At 37.2% G+C, this 27,136-nt stretch overlaps 1 protein-coding gene and 1 pseudogene across 1 annotated transcript; both read left to right on the plus strand.

Annotated features, from left to right (window-relative positions):
* The window catches only part of LOC120214624, a 37,840-nt pseudogene extending 12,326 nt beyond the window's left edge, over positions 1–25,514 (plus strand).
* Positions 25,515–26,128: 614 nt separating this feature from the next.
* Positions 26,129–26,614, plus strand: LOC120214609 (glutaredoxin-C9-like). The gene has a single exon (XM_039212460.1). The coding sequence runs from the start codon at positions 26,159–26,161 to the stop codon at positions 26,573–26,575; it is 417 nt and encodes a 138-aa protein (XP_039068391.1). The 5' UTR covers positions 26,129–26,158; the 3' UTR covers positions 26,576–26,614.
* The last annotated feature ends 522 nt before the right edge of the window (positions 26,615–27,136 follow it).

The following is a 27,136-nucleotide window of genomic DNA, read 5'->3' on the forward strand; positions in this document are numbered from 1 at the left end:
CAGTCAAACGGCACATTCTTCCTTAACAACTTTGTCAAAGGAGAAGCAATGATCGAGAAGCCCTCAACAAAACGTCGATAATAACCAGCCAAGCCCAAGAAACTGCGGATCTCAGATACGTTCTTAGGTCGTTTCCAATTCATAATAGCCTCTATCTTGCTGGGATCGACCTGAACACCTCGCGCAGAAATAATATGCCCCAGAAACGACACTTCTTGAAGCCAAAACTCACACTTGCTTAGTTTGGCATATAGACGATGCTCTCTCAAGGTCCGCAGAATGATCTTCAAATGCTCGTCATGCTCTGCCTCAGTACGAGAATAGATCAGAATATCGTCAATGAAGACCACCAAAAATTGATCCAAATATGGTCGGAACACCCGATTCATCAAATCCATGAAAGCTGCAGGAGCGTTCATCAAACCAAAAGGCATCACTAAAAATTCATAATGACCATATCTAGTGCGAATGGCCGTTTTTGCAACATCAGATCCTTTAACTTTCAATTGATAATACCCCGAACGAAGATCAATCTTAGAGAATACAGTAGCTCCTCGCAATTGATCAAATAAGTCATCAATCCTGGGTAGTGGGTATTTATTCTTGACCGTCATCTTGTTCAATTTCCGATAGTCAATACATAATCTTAGCGACCCATCCTTCTTTTTCACGAACAGAACTGGAGCTCCCCATGGTGAAGTACTATGTCGGATAAATCCTCGATCGAATAATTCTTGCAATTGGACTTTCAACTCCTTAAGTTCCTTTGGAGCCATACGATAAGGTGCCATAGAAATAGGTGAAGATCCCGGATAAGTCTCAATCTCGAACTCTACCTCTCTATCAGGAGGTAACCCAGGCAACTCCTCCGGAAAAACATCAGGAAACTCGCTAACTGTACGAATCTCCTCGATCGTGGACAATGCACCTTTGGTGTTTAAAATACAAGCAATGAAGGTCTCATATCCCTTCCGGATCATACAATCAATTTCCATCGCTGAAACTATATTGGAGAGATAACCACGTCGTTCATCAATTAACACAACAATCCGACCATCTGAAGTCTTCAGAGTAGCCCGCTTGTATTCGTAATCCAGCTTTACCTTGTGTTTATTCAACCAATCCATTCCAAGAATTAGATCGAACTCCTCTAAAGGAAGCTCCATAAGATCAGCGAGAAAAATTTCTCCCTGAACCTCGAGAGGACAACGCCGGAATACTTTATTCACTAATATCGCTTGTCTTACTGGACTTGTAACTGTAACAGTATTTTCAGTGTTCTCGATCGGAATCTGAAGGTTTAGAGATACTGAGCTCGATACATAGGAGTGAGTGGAGCCATTGTCCAATAATGCAAAGTATGGGGTAGAATAAATAGTAAATGTACCTGCAATAACCTCAGGCTCATCTCTGTCATCACGACGTCCAGTTGCATAAACTAAAGCTGGCTGTCTAGCCTCAGAAGCTGTTGGCCCTCTATTTTGCTGAGGTCGGGCTCTACTGTCTGTCCTGGACGCTGATCCTCGAGTCTTTTCTTGACTACGATCTCTAATTGGGGTCTGTACTATAGTCTGCGAACGCACAGGAGTTTGGGTTGTGGTATGCTCAAACGAAACTAGCTGAGGACAATCCCTCCGATAATGACCACTAGATCCACACTGATAGCAAAAACCCATCTTCTTACAACACTCTCCTGAGTGCTGTTTACCACAATACTCACAAAGGGGCCCATTATAATACGACGAGTAACCGCCTCGACTGCCAACAACGGTGAGGATGCTGCAGGCCTGAAACGTGTATTGCTTCTCTGAGGGGCTGAAGTACGAGTCCTCTTCCCGGACTGTGCTGATGACTCCATCGGGCCTGAAAATTTTTTAGATCGTTCCTGATCAACACGCTCTCTACCAGAAGCTAAAACCTCCACCTCTTCAGCATCTTTGGCTCTGCCCACTAGCACATCAAATATTTCATCCTGATGGGTTACAACTTGCCTACGCAGCTCGTATCTGAGTCCAAGGGCAAATTTACGACATCGATCTCTCTCAGCAGGTACCATACTGAATCCATACTTCAGCAACTTCAAGAACTCGATCTCATACTCAGAAACAGTCATGTCTCCCTGAACCAAGTCTTGAAACTGTTGTCGTCTCTGAGCTAAGTAGCGCTCTCCTAGAAAACGACTCCGAAAGCGATCCTTAAAGAAATTCCAGGTCAAACGATCGGTAGGAACACTACTGGTCACTGACTCCCACCAAGTGTAGGCATTACCATCTAACATTGCTACAGCACCCAGATATCTCTTAGTTGAGTCCAAACCCAACTGATCCATGCGTCTCTCTGTATCCTGGAGCCAATCCTCAGCTTCAGTAGGAGCTCCACCAATCTGTCCCCCCAAAAGTTCTAACTCCATTGGCAATCAACGTCTGTGAAATAGGAACCTCAGATACAACACCAGTAGCTTTAACTGCTCCATGTATTAACTGCAGAAACTGTCTACTAAAATTCTCATCCAATGCAACTCCAGTAGACTCTGACTCAATATCGGTCACTCCTATGATCGGTGTAGTCATGCCAATACCATCGGTAGGTGGCATATTCGTTGGGGTCGTAGGAGCAGGATCACCTATCGGAGGTGGGGGTCTACTCGTATCTCATCAATCGGATATGCAAATCTAGCCACCCGACCTCGTCCACGACTAGTTCGACGACCACGTCTAGCAATCATTTTGGTAGATCTCGAGATTACTACAGAAGATAAACTTAAGGTTAGATAAACACTTGGAGTCTCGAACATAGTTAAAATCTTAATAACTTTGTGACATGGCCTTAGTAACTCGTTTTGTAAAATATTTCAAAACTGTATTTTCAATGTGAACTCATACACAGTCCGAGGGTTAAAAACCAAAAGCTTTGATACCAATAAATGTAACCCCCTAGACCTGGCCTATGCGTTTCGACTAAGTCTAGTGGATCACATTATGATTATTAAAGACATTTTTCGAAACCGTTATTCCATCAATATAAAATCACATTATAAATAACATGAAATTATAAACAAATTATACTATCAAAATCCAACTCGTAAATATAGTACCAATAAATAATAATTTAATTTAAAACATGTCTTCAAATTCAAAATCACAATAAACCGAGCAGTATTAGCAAAAGAGTCATCATTATAAAATATGATATTTTAAAATAAGGTCCATGTCACCAAAATAAAGTCAACTTGCCAGATAAAAACATTACAATCTGATTTACTTCAAGAGATATGTTGATCCTCCAAGTGCTCGAACCGAGGTATCTAACCAACAGTATCTGAAAGGGGGAAAACATTTTCAAAAGGTGAGCTAGGCTCAGTGTGTCCCAACATTTCCATAAAATCACAATAGGTACAAATCATAGTCCAGTAATCTCACAAATTCGTAAAAGAGTTTAACTTTTTAAAAATCATAGTTTAAACCCTTTTCTGGTACACCATCAGTAGTTCCCAAAATTATTTTCCATATAGCTTACTTTATGCACATAGCAAAAAGAAAGCCGACTTAAGGATAGGCTCTGAAGCTTGTATCCTTAAGCCCAAGTCAATAAGTCCATATAGCTTACCCTAAGCACACAGCAAAGGAAAGCCGACCTAATGAAACATCTTGGGGCCCTCAAGAGTCACATTAGGCCCAATTAGCTTGATCAGAGCTATTCCATCGTAATTCAATTCCAAAATTCAATTGCACCGTGACATAAATTCCATAAATCCAAAAACATGGTAATCATATACCATTTCAAAACAAAAATTAGATAGCAGCCATATTCCATAAATTGTCACATTAAATTGGTGCATCAATAAAACAATAACCAATGAATTCGGTGTACCACATATTAAAACCAATAAAACAATTCAGTAATAAGTAGGGAACACACCTCGACAATAGATTCAAATAGCAAATCTACTGATTGCTGGTTTCACCACGCTCTGCTACAGTTTCGAACGGGTGAATACTGGCACACGTGGTTTAACTGATCTAGAAGAGCTGGGTCGAGCTGTCGAACGATCCGGAGAGTCTCTTGTACCTTCAAACAATAATATTTATCAGTCCCAAATCCTATTTAATTGTTCAAAGCTAAACTTCTTAAGTATATAAGCATTTTTCGGGTTTGACTATCAATTTGAGGTATTTCGAGTCTGAATTTGGCCAAACGGATTACGGAATCGGAATTAGGGCATCGAAAAACATAAAGTATGACTTTCCAAAAATTCAAATTCTTGGTCAAAGTCAAAGTCAACCACTTTAACCATCAATTTGGAGACCTTCGGATTCGAATTTGACAAAACGGACCACAGAAACGGATTCGGCACGTCGAAAAATATCAGAATAGGTATACTCGGAAAAGATTAACGATCGTTTAATAGTCGGTCAAAGCCGGTCAAAGTTCTAGTCAAAGGAGGTCAACAAACTGTTGAACATTTTACACAAATATCACCCTTTTTAAAATAATTACCAGAATAGCACCAAAACCAAATTATTTACCAGAGTAGCACCAAAACCGAATTATTTACCAGAATAGCACTAAAACCGAATTATTTACTAGAATAGCACCGGTCAACGGGTCGGGTCAACGGGTCGGGTCGGGTCAACGGTTCGGGTCGTGACCGGTTAAACCGGTCTAACTCTTAAGAAAACCGGTTGAACCGGTCACTCACTCGCCCGACGGCGGCGCGTGTGGCGCGTGAGGTGTCTACCGGGGCTCTAAAAATTACGGAAAATTTTCTAAAAATTATTTTGAGCGTTTTCGAGATACTTACAAAGCTCGGTTCAAAATTTTGAACGTCGGAGAGCTCGAATTCATCAAATCGGGAAGTTTGACCGGTTCACCTCCCCACGCGCCACCGTCGCCGGAGAAAAAGGGGAACACCGGTGGACTCGGAACGGCACAAGGAACACGATGGTGCGGGAGGTGTCGTAAACGGAGCAACGATCAGCGGTGAATTTAAGATTTTCTCGGCGATAGAGCTAACAAAAACGTCGCTACTTTGACTGGAAATTCCCGACGTTTGGCCGCGTTTCGCTTCAATTAATTTGAAGGGTTTGTTCCTCGCTCGATGATGAACACAACGGTGGTTTCAAAACAACGATCAGAATTCGGACGGCGTCGGAATCGAGTTTGGAAGTTGTGTGCGTGAGGAAGGATTTGTGAAATTGATTTCTGTTTTTCAAAACAGAAATCACGCATATAACAATTGCCTGCCGACACTCCAAGGTTAAATTCAGGGCTTGGTCCTTGAATTTTCTTTAACTTTAAAACAAGCTCCAAGTTTTAAAATCTTTCAATTCAGTCCCAATTTTCGCCAAATTTTCACAATTAAACCATCCAATTTCAATTAAATATTATTTTGAAAATCGGGTTGTTACATTTTTTTCAACATTTTTTTTGTGATGGAGAATACAATGGTAAAATTATTCACTTGCCCTGAAAAAGGTAGAAAAGAGGGATAAAATAAAAAGGCTCAGGTTTATGAATATGGTGGAAACAAAGAAATGAAAATAGGCTCAAAAGTGGTTAACTAAGGGAAAATATGCATGGGTAGGCTATTTAGTGGGGAAACGGAATGGTTAATCCTAAGGTGCCCAAATCATTTTTAAGCATCATGTTCATGTGTAATCTCGACAGTATTTAACATGTAGGTTCTAGAATGTCAATGTCAAATTCGACACACTCAATCAAACAAAATGAGAGCGAAAATGATATGCTCGTAAAGGCTCAAATCTCACCAAATTGTTTTCATGCATTGAGCTAATCACATTTCAACCAACAAAGTCATGGAATATCACAGAAAATACCAACTTATCACAATTCATGCTATTCGCTATCGAGAATATCCTAACATAAACAATCATGTGTTCCCAAACAAGCATAGCATTCCAAAAATTTTCAACAAGACAAAGACAATCAATGAAATTTCTGACCAATTCAACCAATACATACTAGATTCAAAACATAAAGATAAGCAAAGGGAAATTCAATCCTACACTCTACTCCCCCTCACTTAAAGCGTTTTGCCTCAAAACGAAAAAATTAAAGTGCAAGAGAAGGACTAGAGTACTCCCTAGATTTAATGTCGATCGGTCTCCTTAGAAGTGTGCTAACGTGCACCGTTACATGCTCCTAGGGGTTGAATTGGCATTGTTCGAATGATAATCTTTCAATTCTTCGTTGTTTAAGTTTGAAATTCCTATAAAATTAAATAAAATATGCTTAATCGAAAAAAAATATAACGGAATTGAAAACAATGGGTTGCCTCCCATGAAGCGCTTTATTTAACGTCATTAGCTCGACGACCTGGTTCAGACTACAGGTTTTGTGACAAACACTTCCACTTTAGTCGTTTTTTCCAACTAAGAAATTCCTTATGAGAAATTTGAAAATTCTCATAAAGATTTCTTTGGATATTTCCCAATTTTAAAATCTTGTCCAGAAGAATGGCCGTCAAAACATCTTTTTTACCAAAAAATGATTTCTTCAAACGACTCCTTAATGATTTCGACTTAATTTTTGGTACCTGCAAAAAGGAAGGTAAATCTTTAGTTTTTAAAGGAGTTAAGATCAAATTTGAATCAACAACTGAAATATTTTTGAACTCCCTTATGGCGTCTTTGTTATCATCCGACTCCTTGCATAAATCGTCAACCAAGTTAGATTTACCATCAACAAGTTCAAAAATGCCAACAAAATTAATACTATGAACGTTATCCGGATATCTCATTGCTTTGTAAACATCAAATTTTAAGATCTCACCGTCGAACTCCATAGTAAGAATACCGCTTCGAACATCAATTTTTGCATTTACCGTGCTCAGAAAGGGACGACCGAGGAGGATTTCAGAACCAATGTTGCTACGATCATTTTCCATATCAATCACATAAAAATCAGCAGGGAAAATTAAGTTTTCTACCTCCACTAGAACATTTTCTATGAGTCCTTCAGGATAAATTATTGATTTGTCGGCTAGCTGAAGTGTAACTCTTGTCTCCTTCAAAGGCTTGGTGGAAATTAAATTATAGACGGAGAGAGGCATTACATTGATAGAGGCACCTAGATCGCACATAGCTCGCTTGATTTTAACCTCACCAATTTTACAAGGTATTGAAAACATACCTTGGTCTTTATACTTCGGTGGAAGTGGTCGTTGGAAAACTGCTGAGACGTTCGCGCCTAAATCCACTTTCTCGACCCCGGTAAGCTTCCTTTTAGTCGTACAGAGATCCTTCAGAAACCGACAATACCTTGGAACTTTTCGGATAACCTCGAGGAGAGGTATGTTAACTTCTACCTTCCGAAGTACGTCTAAGATTTCCTTTTCCTCAACTTTTTTATCCTTTTTAACTAACCTTGATGGAAAAGGCGGTGGCACGTCGTAGGGAGATGGCTTCGGATCGTCCATTTGTTCTTCATCGTTCACTTTCTGGGATCCTGCGTCAACTGTTTCTTCTTCCCTTTGGGAGTTCGAATCTTCTTCTTTCTTCCGGGATCTTGCACTTACCTCCTTAGGGTTTGGTTGTTCAACAATTGTACCGTTTCGGAGGGTGATGGCACTAACATTCTCTATTGGATTCAGTTCAGTTTGTGATGGTAGCCTCCTTTGTGACTCTAATCTCCCCACGGTTTGAGCCAGTTGGCTCAATTGCTTGTCCATCTCTTGGAAGTGGGCTTCAGTTCGGGTCTAGAATTTCTCCTGGGATAGTGCTAACCTTTCGACAATCGATTCTAGTAATGTCTTCTGTGGCTGTTGTTGTGGTGGAGGTCTCGCTTGATAGCCTTGATTCGGTCTCGGGTTCTGCGCATAACTGAAGTTCGGATGATCCCTCCATCCTGGGTTGTATGTATTACCGTAAGGATTATAAGCTTTTTTGGGAGATCCCGAGAAGTTTCCGACTACGTTGACTTGAGCTGTTGCATCGTCTTGAATCAGTGAACAACCGTCTGTTGGATGATCAGGCAATGCACATATTCCACATACTCGGTTTTGTCCTGTCTTTCCTGCAACAAGAGAGTTTACGACTTCAGTTAACTTATCTATTTTACTTTCTAATGAAGATGAACTTATCTTATAAACCCTTCGAGAATGTTCATTATTTACGCGGAACTGTTGGGAATTTGCATCCATCGTCGATATTAAGTCTCTAGCCTCGGTAGGAGTCATATTCACCAAGGCTCCACCGCTGGCTGCATCGATCATCTTCATTTCCAGGGGAGATAATCCTTCATAAAAGTATTGAAGGAGTGTTTGTTCGGTTAACCCATGTTGTGGGCAACTAGAACATAACTTCTTAAAACGCTCCCAGTAGTCGTAAAGTGACTCTCCATCAAGCTGCTTGATTCCAAGTATTCTTCTTCGTAGTTCACTTACTTTTGCTGCAGGGAAAAACCTGTCAAGAAAAAAACGAGTCATGTGAGCCCATGTAGTTACAGAATTAGGAGGAAGATAAAATAACCACTCTTTAGCCGAATCGGCTAAGGAAAAAGGAAAATCTCTAAGTTTTATTTGGTCCTCGGTTACTCCCTGTGGTGTCATGCTAGAGCAGACCATGTGAAATTCTTTGAGATGTTTGTGTGGATCCTCATTTGGCAATCCGCAGAATGTAGGGAGGAGATGAATAAGGCCAGTTTTCAATTGGTATGGAGTTTCGCCTTGGGGAAGATCAATGCACATAGGCCCTTGTTCAGTGGGTGCCGCGGCTAACTCCCGAATAGTAGGTTCGGCCATCGGATTTGTATTACCTGAATTTGATCTTTCTTCTGGATCTAATTGTTGTCTCCTTCTTTCCCGAAGTGTCTGTGCGTGGAGTCTCCTAGCTTCAGCTTCGATATCCGGGTTGTACTCCACTAATGTGCCCGGATTAGTCTTGGTCATAAATAAAAAACAAACAAAAATTAGTAACTTTGGCGAAGTCCCCGGCAACGGCGCCAATTTGACAACTGTCATTTTCGATGTCAAAATAATTCCTTATTCTCAATAAATAAATAAAGGAAATACGTAGTATAGAGAAATAAGGGTTGAATCCTCAGGGACTTAGAAAATCACAATTTAATGTTTGAATGGTTCTAACCAGGCGAAAATAGTAAAAAGGGGGGTTTGTAATATGAGATTAAAATGGTAAAAATAAATAAAAACAATTTAAATAAAAATAAGAGTATGAAGATTGTGAATAAATACGGTAAAAGTAGCCTCAAGCTTCGCTTTGATTCAATTTCCTTTAGATCATCGAATAAGATTTTCTCTTCGGGATTCACGTCGGTTACTTTGTCTACAAGGGCTATCCTTGTGACTCTATCTTGTATACCGAATACCCAAGGCAATCTTTGATTCCGGCTTCGGTAGTTGATTCTAACAACATCTATTGTCGTAGATCAAATACCGTTTAAGTTCATGGCGACCGACTCGGATTGTTGTTTCTATAACCGTCAATTCCGATCTCAATTCCCTCTTGGCGAAGCTATCTCGCCAAGTGTGTTCCCAGGAAGTCGAATTGCTTTCTATAAGCCGAATCTTCCTCCCACACGTTTAATCGTAACAACTTCTTGATCAAAGTCAATCTTCGATTTTGAAAACTATTTTGATTTTGAAAAAAATAAGCGCAGAGATTGAGAGAGAGATTCCGAAGATATTAAGGGACCGTTTCAATTCTCCCGTTGGAATTGAATCATCGCGACAGCTCTCGGCTTATGAAAAGTTTAGCTAAGCATGACAAAAGTCATACTTAGCATAAAAATAAAACTTGAAAATAAATAAAAATAAAAAAGAACTTGAAAAAGAAAAGATAAAACTTTTATAAAAACTAGAGAGAAAAGAAGAATGTATTCTGAATGATCATTTTAGGCTTACCCCAAGTGGGTATTTATAGCCTCTCAAAGCCTAAAGGATAAACAAAGAAAATAATAAAATAATACAAAAGATAATTGTTTTCAATTTAAATTCAAACTTAAACTAGTCTCCTAATGCAACTTTGCTCGTCAATCTTCCAGAAGGCGTGTGGACGAAGTCTTCTAGAAGCCGCCACTAACTGGACCTTCTAGAAACTGCCACGTCAGACCGCGTCATGCCCAGAGTCGTGCCCATGTCTCCAGCCGCGACCAAAAAATAAAAAAATGCAGAATTCGTCTATTTTTTTCACTAATTCTAGAAAGTAAGGACCTGCACGAAAATAGGCATAACACAACCAAATCAGCAGCAATAACTCCACAAAATCGAAGAAATAACGAACAAAGATTAACGATTCTGAACACTCATCAAGAGAACATTTAAAGATTGAGTTCCATGTGGATAAGTTTGTATGACTCCTTCAATAAAACAACTCAAATTCCTTTTCTATCAAACCTCGCCTAAGCCCCATTACACCCTGTTTAAGACCTTGAGGTTTTTATGCATTCAATTTATTGACTAGTGGTGGGGATGTGATAGGTTAGCAAGCATATGGTAAAAATTTTCTATGTTTTGGCTTGAGAGTTTGTTGACACCCTTAAACACTTCGAGCGTATTGAGTGAATCCAATGTGAGGGTATTAGATCCCACAACATTTTGATTTCGAAAAGATTGATGGAGTGATTATTCATGTGTTTTGGTTTATGAGAATTTCTTCTACGAATTGCTCGTTCCTTACTTGTGTTTAGATTTGATTCTTTAAGGCATGACAATTTTGATCATGGAAGGATGAGCAAAGGAAGAAGAAGGATTGATGTTGAGAAGAGTTATGAATTTGAACTATTGTATGCTTGAAGACAAGCATTGGTTTAAGTGTGGGGGAATTTGATAAGATGCATATTAGACATATATTCTATGATATTTTCCTCATATTTGAATAACTAAAATTGCTTAAATCATGGATTTTGATTATATTTCGTATTTTGTGGATTAGGTTGAAGATTTGGATAAAACAAGTTCAAAATCTAATGATTAGCATGATCTTCACAAAATCCCCAAATTAAGGAGGAAAAATCAGAATTCAAGAAGTTGGCAAGACCATAAGAGGTTTTCGCATAAGGCGTGGGCACGGCTTATTCATCCTGAACTACCGCAGAAGAAGTTTTCAGTTAAGGCGTGGGCGCGCCTTATTAGTCCGTGTAACCCTAAATTAGGGCTACGAATTTACAAAGGGAAAAGAGTTTAATGATGGCTGGAAGACTCTTTTGATTTATTCTTATCTTTAGAAAAAGATGAGGGCATTTAAAACTCCTATTTTTGTGGGATTTTCTTTAAGGGAAACTTCCTTATCTATAATAGGAAAATCCTTATAAAAGGGGAGCTAGGGCTTTCATTAGTTGATCATCAAGTTTTACATCAGTTTTCATCTTTATTTTCTTTTAGTTTTTTTTCAATTATGAGTAGTTAAATACTTTTGTTCCAATTAAAGGATAATTGAAGTTTTGGTTCTTCAAGGATTGTGAGATCTAAATAATTTTCATTGTTCTTTTACTTCTTTGCTATTTATATATCTTCTGTTTTTATTAAGAATTATTGTCTTGATTGATTGTGCAAATGATCTGTTGTTCAATTATCAGGTTGATAAATTGCCATTTAGAACTTTAAATCCGTAATTGTTTAAACGTTCTAATATTAGTGGTAAAGCAACATGGTTGATTATGATTATGTTATGAAGGTATATAACCTAGTCTAAATGAATCGAGCTTGTGTATTCGTTGGCTAGAATTGGTGGTCCCTCTAGAAATTAATGATGTTGGTGGATTAAATCTTAAGAGCTTGTCTAGGGTTGTTCATTAACTAGGGAAATAATCAAAGAGCTTCTCTTGATTATCGAGAAACTAAGGAGAGACAGGTTGTTAAAGCTTCTCAATAACCATAACCAATTTAGTGAAAAGTAGAAGATTTTATCATTGCATCTATGATCAATTCTCTGAACCAATTCTGAAATTATACCTTTAGTTGGATATTTCCTTAATATTAATCTCTCTAAATTTTTGGTTGATTTTATGTCACACCCCAATATGGGGTTAGATTTATTTTAGTTTAAAAATAATGAAAATGATAGTGAAGAAAGCTTGAAGATCATTGTAAATAATGTATGTCGGCCACCTGTTTTGGCTATAGTAATTATTAAGATCACATGTATATTGGCACGTCGCAATTATTATGGCCACTTGTTAATGCCATTATTATATGTAGGCACCAAGCCAACCACTCCTCAATTATGAAAGAGATGGAGAGTGTGTAATAACGCATTATAATAAAAGCATTCTCAGAGTGAAAATTTATGATAAACATATCTCTATATGTTCATCAACAGCCAAAGACAACTCCTTTTCTCTAATAATCACCTCTCAACGTGGTCAAGACAATTTCACTATCCTTTTGTTTAGAGGGCACCAAGCGGTTCATCGCCGATAAGAAGGGAGCAAAACCTCGAATAAGACAAAAGCCACCAAAGCCAGAATCATTGCTCATCCTCAGTACTCTAGCCTCTTGGAAGCTTACATGGATTTTCAAAAGTGTAGAGCTTCACCTGAAGTAGTGCCTTGACTGGCTACTGCTAGATAGAAGTTTGAAGCGAGGAAACAATCTTCAGTGATATCAAGAGACACTTCGAAAGACCCAGAGCTGAATCAATTGATGGAAGATAATTGCGACATATGGTGAAATATCGAGAGGAACTAACCAAGCCATGCAAGAAGCTTTGGATTTCACTTGGAGGATTGAAGCTGTGCCCAACTCAACATGCTTAGCAAGACTCCCCTACGGATCTTCAACTCCAGAGATCGACGAAATCAAAAGAATATCAAGCTAAACGTATTAAGCCATATCGTTGAACCATATCAGCTTTTGATCAACATCCTTGCTTGAAATATGAAGAGCACGGAAGAATAAAAAAAATGAGAATTTGTGAAATCTGCAAAATGAAGGAATGGCATAGTGCACATGGCTTTGGAATTGGAATCACTTGAAATGGAGTAGTTACAGAGAAAGAGAAAACAATTTAAAAATAAACATGAAATGGAGCAATGGATTCATGTGGTTTTGGGGGCTATTATTAAAGTGTAAAATGAGTAAATCACAAGGTGTGCCATCCAAATTTGGTAAGATCTTTACCTTGTCTCTTAGTTTCCAAGTGTTTATACTTATGACATAATAGTTTTTACAAGATCAATTTAGTCACTAATTTAAGTAATTAACTATCTTGATGGCATCGTTAGTTTTCAATTTTACCAATTGAGTCCTTAAATTATTGTTTAGATTCTAATAAGTTATTTTTATGGCGAGGGAAATTATTTGGATACGAGTTAGTAATTTTGATGGTCTGGATCGTGAGGAAAATATTAGAAGTTGAATTAAAGATTAAGGGCGTTCGAATGGAATTTAATTGGTCGATCAGTATGGCACGCAAATCGAGATAATACTTTACTACCTCTTTATGCTTTATGGAACATGTTGATATTGGTAAATGCATGAATAAGATAACGTTGGTCACTTTTGTGGAGTTGAATAATTTATTCACTCGATATGAATTTGGTAGAAATTCTGTAACTGAATACGGATCGAATAACTAATATAAGAGATTGAGGAATTGTTAGAATTAAATTACAAGTTTGTGATAAGTGATAAAGAAATCAGCCCTGGATTTGTAACTTATATCTTATATCATCAAAGGTTAAATGTTAAAGGTACTTATATGAGAAATTATGAGAATATTTCGATTAGGTAAAATTACGAAATTACCCTTATATTGGAAAATGACAAGAATTGTCCCTGAAAGTGGATTAGTAAATCTGAAAAGACATATTGATCTGATAAATTTATTGATGTGTATAAGAAATGTTAGTTTTACTTGGAAATTATGGATAACCGGTTTTTAACCTCAATAGGGATTTTACAAGATACTAGAAGTCTGTTAAGGAATCATTTCAAGATCAGAGAATGTTCGAGGAAACAACTAACCATAGGATCTTTAAATTATAAGTATGCTCGTTAAGAGTTAATACCGAAATCATCTGGTTAAGAAATTACGAAAATACCCTTGAAAGGTAAAAATAGCTCGAGTTGACCCTGAATGAGAAAATTCTCTGAGGATTTGTACTTAACTCAATGAATTACGTATTTAATTGTTAAGATCCTGTCTTTGTACATAAAATTTCTGATAACCTATTGGTAACTTCTGAGAAGACAATCGATCTGAAAATCTTCGAGTTAAGAATAAATTATCGAGGGTGCTCTTTTGTCAGAATTATTTGAAAGGTCTGGAATAAATGATAAGTTGGAATTAAATAATAAGACAGAATTGAAGGAAAGAATTGAAATACATCGGATCTATAAAATGACCAGAATACCCCTGTAATGAAAAAGACTCAAGAATATTACCAAGCTCAAGAATGATTGGATATCCTCGAGCTCTAAAAAGAATGGAATGAAACTGGGCACCAGAATGACCAAAATACCCTTATGACCTAAAATTAGTATAAGTGTTGGATTAATTAAGGAATCCAAATAAACATGGATATGGTACTGCTCTTAAAAGTTATGGATCACATATTAAGCCGAGCAATCAATGCTAGTGTATATGTCAGTACCTGAAATGTATAGATGTTACTTGAATACGTGTTCGTCTTCTCAAGTGTGGTTCGATGATAATTTTGAAAGTACTCAGCTCAACTCAACTCTAGGTCGCATTCAATAATAAGAAATGAATATTTTTTAGACAAATCAACCACGAAGACCAAATTAAATTAAACGGAAGTACAATATATATCTGAAATTCAGAAACGTCTGGATTATCTGGAAAGCTCTGAAGTAATCGGGATAGACTTGACTGATAAACGAACTGAGTAACCTCAATGACTGAGGATTAAATAGGTGATTTGATGAGTTTGGGAACACTGTTGAACTTACATGATGAATTATCCTTATGGGTCATAAAACATGAATTAAGTACGTATGTATTTCCTGATATCGTTGAAATATGGAAATGAAATAAAGACTATTGGAAGATCTATTCAGCGATGATTACGAAGATGATTTATGGACAAGAATTTTTTGTATTAAAGAGTAAATACTCTGAAAAGGCAGTAAATTGACGGGTCGACATGCATTAGTTCAGAGAGCTTGTTCAGTTCGAATTGTTCGATAAACCGATCGATTAACATGGATTGTAAATGTCTTGAAGCTTCGTTTCTCCTTTATTAGCTCAAATCACTCTGGGTATTCTGGAACGCTTTCCTGATGCACATGAATCATAGTGGAATTCTAAAGTATCAACTTTAAATGTCTGATTAGATCGGTTAATAATCGATTCTCTCCAATAGGACCTTGTTCTTAGAATCCGATCAAATTGCACGAGCTTCATGTTATCCTTACCGATAATTACAAAATGCCTCTGAAAAATACTTGGATCCTCTAGTGTGTTCCCTATGTACTACATAATTGTTTTATCTGTTTTGAAATGAGGTACACTAAAATCTATGGTTACTGCTTTATGATGCACCGACTTACGGTGATGGTTTATGAACTATGACTGATATATGATTATTGATTTTCACTGATATATAATAAAGATGATTACAGACCTAATGTGACTCTTGGGTAGGCTCACGGGCCCCAAGATGCTCCATTAGGTTGGCTCCCTTTTGTCGTGTGCTTAGGGTAAGCCCTACGGACTTACAGGCCTAAGGATACAGGCCCAAAGCCTATCCTTAGGTGGCTTGCTTTTTGCTGTGTGCTTAAGGTAAGCCCTACGGACGTAGTTCTGAGGAACTGCGGATGGTTTACATGAAAAGGATTTAAAATACAAGTTTCAAAAGTGAAATTTCATTATGGTTTTATGATGATTTACTGAACTATTACTCGTTTATTGTACCTATTATGATTTTATTGTATTGTTAGAACACACTAGACATCCTATTCGATATCCTAAAAACGTGATACTATGAATGCTTCCTATGAACTGAGATATTCATGGAATCTATTCGATTAACTACCAGTGGAACCTCAGATTATTCTAAAAATTTGTATACATCTGATTTAATAAGGAAATTATGGCTTTCCATTTATCTGCATGTCCTTTAGCATCATCAGGTAGTTCTGTATTACTGAGCTTTCCGAAGCTCACTCTATTACTCATCATTGCAGGTTAAAAGAATTGTACCAGTGCAGTTATCGATATCAATAAGGGAGTTCTTCCGGCGTTGCTTACAGAGTATGGTACACGCGATTAGGGGGCATGTAATTGTATTTTGTTTTATAAACGAGTATGAAAACATGTTTTATTTCTGAACAATGAAAAATCAATTTGTTAGTTACATGTTTTAATAAAAGTTTTACATTTTCTGAGATTTTTACAGTGGGTCACTCCGGTGGCCCTAATGTGACACTCCAGATCGGATCGGGTTATCCGCATCAGTCTGAGGGGGTTACATTTTAAATGATTTTTCTTTTTAATTTTTTTCTCAATTCTAAAACCCCTTTTATTTGCTTTACTTTTCATTAAAATAAGTCTACCCAATCCCTGTGGATTCGACCTTGCTTATCACTACTACAAATTTATATTTCTAAAAGCAAGTATTATTATTTGTGTGATTCGACACCCACCAATACTCAAAAAGTATAATTTTAAGTTATGTTGAGGATACAACCATGACATAGGGTATGAGATTTAAGAAGTAATTAGTGTTTGAAATGGCATTTTTGGAGCAGGGAATGGTGTCATTGTTGTCTAGACAAGGTGTGATGGAACTTCAGTATTTGGTATTCGTTCTGGCTTTTTTTCCATTCTTTGTCATGCGTCCTCACATTCAGTCTTGGAATGGCAAAGGTTCATTCTCCTTTCTTTTTCCATTAAAACATTTTACTCTGCAAATCTCATGGTTTAGGAAAAGAATTCAATTCTCTTTTGATGTTTCCATGTGCTTTTAATTTCTATTATTGTATTGGCCCAGCAATGGAGGTTTAGTATTACTTCATTTTTGACTTGTTCTTTTTCTAATACAACGTTGAAAGTGTAACTAGATCTAGGGATGTGTAAATCACCTTTTTGGTCCCCCTAGTTTCAAGAACTATCCAATTTTACCTAGCAATTATATGAGTCGGGCATGTGATTTACCCTAAATCCTACTCCATTGAACCTTGACTTTCTCCATAAAATTCAGTCCGAAGTCGAGTTTTAAAAAATCGACCTGATAGGGTCAAAATTTATTGGATTTGGGTTCTTAACTAGATCTTTCAAAATATTAGTACGAGAATTGAGGATGGTTATGAGTCGAGTTAGTTTCTTAATCCACACAGGATTGGAGTATAACATCCCTCCACCCGTCACCCGGTCAAGGTTTAAAGAAGTTTCATCCAATTCGAAATCCGACTCAATTTTTGGGATAAAATTTATACAATTTTTTTATTAAGCCAATGTGATTACAAAGTAGTATATGTTCTGAATACTCTAAACCATTTGACAACGAACGCTCAATCACCCTGTTACAGTCGCTAGTGCTCGAACCCGTGACTTCTAGGAACAATAACAATTCCTTTAAACATTGAGGTATGTTGATTCGTGTAGGGATAAAATTTATGCATGACTTGACACAATTCGACATACATATATAACTCTTATTTTATTAGACAAAATCAAGACCTAGTTGAAAAAACATATAGAGATAGAGTTATATTATATACCAATTATCTAGCATATAAAGGTCAATTATACTAGTATTGTTTTTCCAAATATCTATCCCAAATGGCATACATTGTATATTCTCAAAAAAAATTCCAATTTATTTCTTAATCAAACCGAGGAATCATAAACCTTTTGTGTTGAATCAAAATGAAATCGAATCACAACATCTAACAATGTAAATAGTCCAGCTTAAAAATTGAGGGTTATAGATTATATTTCAGGTGAAATCAAGTTTGACCAAGTATGAAATGTGTTTTACATGATCGCCTCCATTTGTTTGGCAGATGAGGAGGTGGAAATCTTGGGAAGCAGAAACAAGAACATTAGAATATCAATTCTTAAACGGTAAGCTTTCCAAGTTCAAAGATGCTGAAAACAGGTTTGTTGTGAACCTTTTGCTTTACGGAGCATATCACATTTCCTAATCCTCCATTGAAATAGATCCTCGGAGGTTCCAACTCATCCATCAAACTTCATTCGCAAGGCGACACCTGAGGTTTTGGAGCGAACACAGATTTCTCCGTTGGTCGGTTAGTCAAATTTTGGTCACTTCGATCGTCATCATCAGCGTGCCATGAAAAATCTGTTAAACCAACGATGTTGGCATTGCGGGCATGTTTTCTCCGACAGTTCTATGCATCTGTTTCCAAAGTGGACTACTTTACTCTCAGACATGGATTCATCACAGTAAAGGCCATCCCTTTTGTAATACTTGTTGAAAGTCTTTGCACTTTCGGTGCATTGAAAAGGGCAGCATAATTGGATGGAAAATGTGGTCAAAATTTGGTCACCAAATTTTGAATTTATGTAATGGGTAAATGATAAATTTAGTCATTGCAATTTAGGGTATTTATAAGATTAGTCCTTAAGGCTTCAACTATAAATACCCTACCTCATTTAGCTTCAAAACCATCCCAAAGCATTCTAGCTTTCTTCCAATACTAGAGAGATTTTAGAGAGTTTCTTGAGAGTTGTTTTCTCCTTTTTTATCAAGAGAGAATTATCATTGTTTTCTCCTTAGTAGATCGAGAGAGATTGTAATTCTTATTTTTTCTCATAATGAAATTCTTCTACCGGTGCCCGTGGTTTTTACCCTATATTATTTAGGAGTTTTCCACGTAAATTTTGTGTCTCTTTTATCTTCAATTTTTATTTTCTCAAATTATCAGTTGCATTTTTGCTCTATCTGATAGCTGTCTTCCGCAACAATTGGTATCCGAGCCATATTAGAGTGTGTAATATTTGTTTATTGTCTTTGTGGTTGCCACCAAAAGGTGGATCCTCTAACATAAGAAAGTAAGAAGTTATTACCCATTCTTTGAAGGTTCCAGAGAACTATTCACGATAGTAAAATAGTGGGAGCTATCCGTAAAAGAAGCTATGGCAACGAAATTTGATATTGAAAAATTCAATGGGAGAAATTTCTCATTATGGAAATTGAAGATGAAGGCCATCCTGAGGAAAGACGGTTATCTAGCAGCTATCAGTGAAAGGCCAGTGGATTACACAGATGACAACAAATGGATCGAAATGGACGGAAATGCTATGGTAAACTTTCATCTAGCCTTAGCAGATGAAGTATTGTCAAGCATCGAGGAGAAGAAGACAACTAAGGAAATATGGGATCATCTCACCAAATTGTACGAGGCCACATCGTTGCACAATAAAATTTTCCTTAAGAGGAAATTGTACACTCTCCGGATGTCGGAATCTACTTCAGTGACGGAGCACTTAAACACACTGAACACGTTATTTTCCCAGCTTACATCCTTGAGATGTACAATAGGAGAACAAGAACGTGCTGAACGTCTACTTTAAAGTCTACCTGATTTGTATGATCAACTCATCATCAACTTGACAAACAGTAATGTCACCAGTCTAGTCTTCGATGACGTTGCAGCTGTTGTTCTACAATAAGAAAAACGGCGTAAGAACAAGGAAGACAGACAAGTAAATCTGCAATAAGTAGAAGCGTTGTCAACGATGAGAGGGAGATCAACAGAACGTGGCCAAAGCAACAGTCACAAATATGGTAGATCGAAGTCAAGGAGCAAGAAGAATTTAAAGTGTTATAACTGTGGAAAGAAGGTTCACTTGAAGAAGGATTGTTGGAGTCTAAATAAAAACTCCAATCCACAAGGCAATACCGTAAACACTTCAGATGATGGAGATGCTCTATACTGTGAAGCGTCAACCACCGTGGAAGGTAGAAAGAGATATGCAGATATATGGCTCATTGATTCAGGAGCAACATATCACATGACCTCAAGTAGAGAATGGTTCCATCATTATGAACCTATCTCTGGAGGATCTGTGTATAGTTGCAATGATCATGCCTTAAATATCGTTGGCGTGGGAACCATCAAATTGAAGATGTATGATGGAACAATTAAAGTTGTTCGAGATGTGCGACACGTGAAAGGCCTGAAGAAAAATTTATTATCCTACGGATTGTTGGATAATAATGCAAACAAGATTGAAACATAGAATGAAATCATGAAGGTGTTCCGTGGAGCGCTTGTGGTGCTGAAAGGCGAAAAGATAGCTGCAAACTTGTACATGCTGAAGGGAAAGACTTTGCTAGAAGCAGAAGCCTCTATTGCCTCATGTAGTTCAGATTCTGTAATGCTATGGCATAAGAAACTTGGACACATGTCAGAACAAGGAATGAAAGTCCTTGCGGAGAAAAAGTTACTTCCAAGCTTAACAAAGGTATCACTTACTTTGTTTGAGCATTGTATAACAAGTAAGCAGCACCGGTTGAAATTCAACACGTCAAATTCTAAAGGCAAAAGTGTTCTAGAATTGGTTCACTCTGACGTATGGCAAACACCAGTTACATCCCTAGGTGGAGCAAAATACTTTGTCTCATTTATTGATGACTACTCCAGGAGATGTTGGGTGTACCCTATTAAGAAGAAGTCAGATGTGTTTTCAACTTTCAGAAACTTCAAAGCGCGGGTGGAACTTGATTCTGGAAACAAGATCAAGTGTTTCAGAATAGATAATGGAGGAGAATACACAAGCGAAGAATTTGATGACTTTTGCAGGAAAGAAGGCATCAAAAGATAGTTCACAGTGGCAAACACTCCTCAACAAAATAGAGTGGCAGAGCGGATGAACAGAACCTTGTTAGAAAGAACAAGAGCAATATTGAGGGATGCATGCCTAGAAAAATCATTCTGGGCAGAAGCAGTCAATACCACCTGTTATTTGGTGAATCGAGCTCCATCAACTGCAATAGAGCTAAAAAGGCCAATGGAGATGTGGACTGGTAAACCAGCTAATTATTCAAACCTCCATGTATTTGGAAGTATTGTGTATGTTATATACAACTCCCAAGAAATTTCAAAGCTGGATCCAAAATCCAGGAAATGCAAATTCTTGGGGTATGCTAATGGTGTAAAGGGGTATCGCTTGTGGGATCTCACTGCCCGCAAAGTGATCATTCACAGGGATGTTATCTTTGTAGAAGATAAACTACAAAGAAAAGAAGACGATGATTGCGCTGAAAAGTCAGAGACTACTCAGATACATGTGGAAAAGGAATTTGAACAAGGAGATTCTTCTGAAGCAGAACCATCACATGATGAATAAGAACTAGAGAGTTCTGAAGCTCCAACAACTCGTCAATCAGATCGTGTGAGAAGACGTCCCAATTGGCACTCAGATTATGTTATAGAAGGAAATGTTGCATACTTCCTTTTAACAGAGGACGGTGAGCCATCAACATACCAGGAGGCAATAAACAGTTCAGATGTTTCAATGTGGATGATGGCGATGCAAGAAGAAATTGAAGCCCTTCATAAAAATAATACATGGGACCTTATGCCACTACCACAAGTAAGGAAGCCAATTGGTAACAAATGGGTTTTCAAAATCAAGCGAAATGGTGACGATCAAGTGGAGAGGTATCGTGCAAGACTGGTGGTCAAAGGATATGCTCAGAAAGAATGTATTGATTTCAATGAAATTTTTTCTCCTGTGGTTCGACTAACAACAGTTCGAGTAGTCTTGGCAATGTGTGCTACATTGAATTTACATCTAGAGCAACTAGATGTTAAAACAGCTTTTCTTCATGGAAATCTTGAAGAAGATATTTATATGCTCCAGCCTGAAGGTTTTGAAGAAAAAGAAAAGAAGAACTTGGTTTGCAGGTTGAACAAATCTCTGTACGGTCTAAAGCAGGCGCCGAGGTGTTAGTATAAGAGATTTTATTCCTTCATTATGTGCCTTGGATACAACAGACTTAATACAGACCCTTGTGCTTATTTCAAAAGGTCTAGTGATAACGATTTTGTTATATTGTTGTTGTATGTGGATGACATGTTGGTTGCAGGACCCAACAAAGATCATATTGATGAATTGAAGGCACAACTGGCTAGGGAATTTGAAATGAAGGACTTGGGATCAGTAAACAAGATTCTAGGGATGCAAATTCACCGAGACAGAAGTAATAGGAAGATTTGGCTTTCACAAAAGAATTACTTGAAGAAGATCTTGTCACGATTCAACATGAAAGATTGTAAGCCAATTTCTACCCCTCTTCCTATTAACTTCAAATTATCCTCCAGTATGAGTCCTAGCAGTGAAGAAGAGATGATGGAGATGTCTCGAGTACCGTATGCATCAGCAGTGGGAAGTTTAATGTTCTCTATGATATGCACAAGACCAGACATTGCACAAGCAGTGGGAGTGGTTAGTCGGTACATGGCGAATCCAGGCAAAGAGCATTGGAATACAATGAAGAGGATCCTGAGATACATCAAAGGGACCTCAAATGTTGCATTATGTTACGGAGGATCAAACTTACTTATCAATGGGTATGTTGATTCTAACTATGCAGGGGATTTGGATAAAAGCAAATCTACTACAGGATATGTGTTCAAAGTTGCTGGTGGAGCTGTAAGTTGGGTTTCAAAATTGCAGTCAGTTGTGGCTACATCCACAACAGAGGTAGAATATGTAGCAGCTACACAAGCTAGTAAAGAAGCAATCTGGTTGAAGATGCTATTGGAGGGGCTTGGGCACAATCAAGAGTATGTCTCTTTGTTTTGTGACAGTCAAAGCGTCTTGCATCTAGCAAGGAATCCAGTATTTCATTCAAGGACAAAGCACATACGAGTTCAGTACCATTTTATTCGTGAAAAGGTGAAAAAGGGACGGTAGATATGCAGAAGATCCATACCAAAGACAATATAGCAGTTCATGATGAAGGCGATCAACGCTGATAAATTTACCTGGTGTCGATCCTCCTGTGGCCTGTCAGAGACGTAAGCAACATAAAGGTACAAGGTAGAAAGAATGGTGTGAAGATATGATTGTTCCAAATTAAATCTTCAAGTGGGAGATTGTTGAAAGTCTTTGCACTTTCGGTGCATTGAATATGGTAGCATAATTGGACGACAAATGTGGTCAAAATTTGGCCACCAAACTTTGAATTTATGTAATGGGTAAATGACAAATTTAGTCATTACAATTTAGGGTATTTACAAGATTAGTCCTTAAGGCTTCAACTATAAATACCCTACATCATTTAGCTTCAAAACCATCCCAAAGCATTCTATCTTTCTTCCAATACTAGAGAGATTTTAGAGAGTTTTTTTAGAGTTATTTTCTCCTTTTTATCAAGAGAGAATTATCATTGTTTTCTCCTTAGTAGATCGAGAGAGGTTGTAATTCATATTTTTTCTCATAGTGAAATTCTTCTACCGTTGCCTGTGGTTTTTACCCTATATTATTTAGGGGTTTTCCACGTAAATTTTGTCTCTTTTATCTTCAATTTTTATTTTCTCAAATTATCAGTTGCATTTTTGCTTTATCCGACAGCCGTCTTCCGCAACAATACTTCAACACCTCATTGCTTCATTTTGATGCAGATTCTGACCCTATTTTTTGTTTCCCTAGACCCATTTTTCAGAAGGAAGAAACTTTGACTTCCAAAAGTATATAAAAAGAGCTTTGGAAAAGGATTTCGGAGTTGTTGTGGGGATAAGGTTAGTCTATTTGATATGAATAATCTTACCGTTAGTCTTTTTCTCCGGCACAATTCGACCCGAATTGTTGAATTCATGAGAATATAAGTCAGAAATTTTCACTTTGGGTATTTGAGTTCATCTTTAGATATTCAAACTCGCATCACATCACAAAGACGAGTGTACTCCGGATTCATTTGCATGTTGCAGAGAGTAATCATCTTATGGATTTAACCGGTGATTAACTTTTTTTTCAGCCTCTGGATTTGGATCTTCTCGATGTACTTCATATTCTTCAATGTACATGGTGATTATCAATATATATACATACATACATACTGGTTTATAATTAAGCCTGTTAATGCTAAATCCGTTTCATTTTAAATGTCATCTGCAGCATTTTATAACTGTCTCTGGCTCCCTTTCTTTCGACTATTGGTAAGTAAAATAACATGAACCCAGGCCAGGAATCCATTCATTTTTTTTCTTTCAGTGTTCGTGTTCGATATCTATGTCCGACACATATTCGGTTTAACAGATGCTATTGCTGGTGGGAACACAACTCCAAGGCATCATAACAAGGATGTGTTTGGATAGCCAACACAGAGGCCGAGTTGTGAGAGGAGCTTTCCTGGTTAGGCCGAGTGATGGATTCTTCTGGTTTGGGTGGCCCGAGTTGCTTCTCCACATCATGCATTTCATTTTGTTTCAGAACTCTTTTCAATTGGCATTCTTCACATGGACTTGGGTAACCAATGATTTATTCAAACCGCTAATTTTTCATTTTTTATTGAATTTTTTTAACATTTTTCTTTAAATAAATTGCAGTATGAATTTGGATTTAGATCGTGTTTCCATCGAAGAACTGAGGACATTGTGATAAGATTAGTAATGGGAGTTTTGGTTCAAATCCTTTGTGGCTATGTTACCCCTGCCTTTCTATGCTCCAGTCACTCAGGTAATTAATATTTTTTTTAAAATTTTCATAGGGTTATTTGCACCCGACGTCTTTAAACTATGATCTTGATTTTAAGTTCGTATTAAACTTCAAAAAGTTTAATTGAATCTTTAAAATATCAATTAAGTGCTTCGTTAGTCTACACATTTGTTTAAGAGACAACTACTAATAGGATTTGATGTGGTCTCTGCTTGTAAACATGCAACTATTAATGATATTGTCAACTTCTAACACATGAAATCGAAGTAGTATGTGCAACACATACACATTTAAATTTGGTTTACATATTTTAAGTATGTTTCACGTTAAATTCACAATAATATTTAAAATTATTGAAGGATAGTGATGGATCATACTAACCCGATTTAAGGGTTACTTGAAATTTTAACAAAATTAGTGATTTAGATCAAAATTTTTAAATTTTTTAAATGTTTAATTATTTTTTTTAAAAAGGGGTTAACTAAAATTTTTAGAACTTTTGAGACTTAATAAGATTTTTTTTTTAAAAGTATTAGATGCATTCAACCAATGCAACTTACGTTTTCTTCTTAACAGATGGGGACATCTATGAAGAAAAGTGTCTTCCCAGAAGCTGTGGCGGAAGGCCTGAACCGATGGCGAGCCAACGCCAGAAGAAACGTAGCACTGAAAAGTAATTACATGCCGGCTCGGGCTTCACTCGATGCTTCACTCCAGAGTCCAGACCTCGCCTTCCATCGAAACTTCACCGTCATTCAGCCTTCTTATTCGGTAAGTACTTTTGATGAGGCACCCGCGTCTGAGTACCTCGCCGTCGACATGATGGAAGATGAAGAAAAGGAAAATAGAACAAGCAGGGAATCACAGATACAGCTACATATGAGAGGTTCCTTTGAGGGTTTTGATTTCAGAAATGTGTCATCCGTTCATCGTGGTTGAACATCAGTCTAGTGGGTTGTACAGTCGTCCAGTGTTATTTTATGGATAATTCTAGTTAGCGGAGAGAAAAGAAAATTTTGTTTTTAATCGATATTTAATTTATAATTTAAAAATTTATATTACTGAAAAATTTTAACCATTTATTCTAAAATTTATTGACTGAATTTTAAATATTAATTATGATTTGAACGTAGAATATGTTTTTTAAATATTTTTTAAAATATTATACTTAAAACTGTTCTTAGTCTACTATGTTGCGTAAATGCTATTCTCTTTAAAAAAAATTAAGTTAAAACAATTGTATCTAATATATATATTATTATTAATAATAAAAATTTTAAACAAATACCATTTATAATCGTTCAGAATTTATTTTTTTGGGACTCAACACGCTGCCGAGAAGATAAAGGCAACGTCACCTTCAGTTTATGGACCTAGCAAATAACCAACAAATGGCAGATGAGAATCTGTCTTCCAAATGGTGACGTATTCATCACCCACAATCCTTATGACGTCCCACGGTGCGTAGATGGCGTTGACGTTGAAGTCTTCACCTTCATTCCCCACTTGATTATATATAAATCACACCATCATTATAACCAATACCCCTCCCCTTGATCCCATAACTATCTTTAGTTTTCTGGATGCAAGAAGCCACCCCCTATAAATCGTATTCGGCTTCAGTCTCCGGCAGCCGTTCGCCGCTTCAGGACTTCCTCCACGGTGGCGGGGGACTTGTCACAAATTGTGGCGCCGGAAATAGTATGAAGAAACTGGTGGAGGAGAATGCTGTGGTGGTTTTCGGTAGACGTGGCTGCTGCATGTGCCATGTGGTGATGAGGTTGCTGCTAGGGCACGGTGTGAATCCGGTGGTTTTGGAGGTAGACGAAGGGAAAGAAGAGGCGACGGCGGTCGACGAGTTGTCGAGATTCGGCGCGGTTCAGCTGCCGGCTGTTTTCGTGGGAGGGAAGTTGTTTGGGGGATTGGATAGGGTAATGTCTACTCATATCTCTGGTGAACTTGTGCCTATTTTGAAAGATGCTGGTGCTTTGTGGCTTTGATTATTTTCTTGTGAATCTCCATTTGCCTTTGTTATTGTTCTTCGTTTTTATTAGTTAGTTGGAGAAATATATGCAGCAGTTTTTTTTTCTTTCACAAATTATCTGTGTATGATAATAACATAATTTTTATAAAACTAAAATTAAATCAGATCAAATCATAATTTTCTTTGATAAATATTTAAATCGTGTGGATATGGATTTCACAAGTCATAACTGGATTAGGATGTTTAAAATTGGTTTTATTTTTGCCCACGTAGTAGACTAAGTTTATCATTTTCGTCTTTATCGTATTTTTGTATCAATTTAACTCTCAAAGTTATTTAATTGCATCATTTGATGCCCTTCCCTTAACTTAAAACGTTAAATTATAAATCCTAAGTTAATATTTAAGATTTAGAGATAATGGGATTATGGTTTAAGGGTTGTAATTTAGGGTTTTAAGTTAAGGGTAGGGTTATAGAATGATGCAATTAAACAACTTCAAGAGTTAAATTGATACAAAAATATGATAATAACGAAAGTGATAAACTGAGTCTACTACAAAGATAAAAATTAATTTTT

This window comes from Hibiscus syriacus, unplaced genomic scaffold (assembly GCF_006381635.1).
Source record: "Hibiscus syriacus cultivar Baekdansim isolate YM2019G1 unplaced genomic scaffold, ASM638163v2 tig00110078_pilon, whole genome shotgun sequence".
NCBI classification, from domain to species: Eukaryota; Viridiplantae; Streptophyta; class Magnoliopsida; order Malvales; family Malvaceae; genus Hibiscus; species Hibiscus syriacus.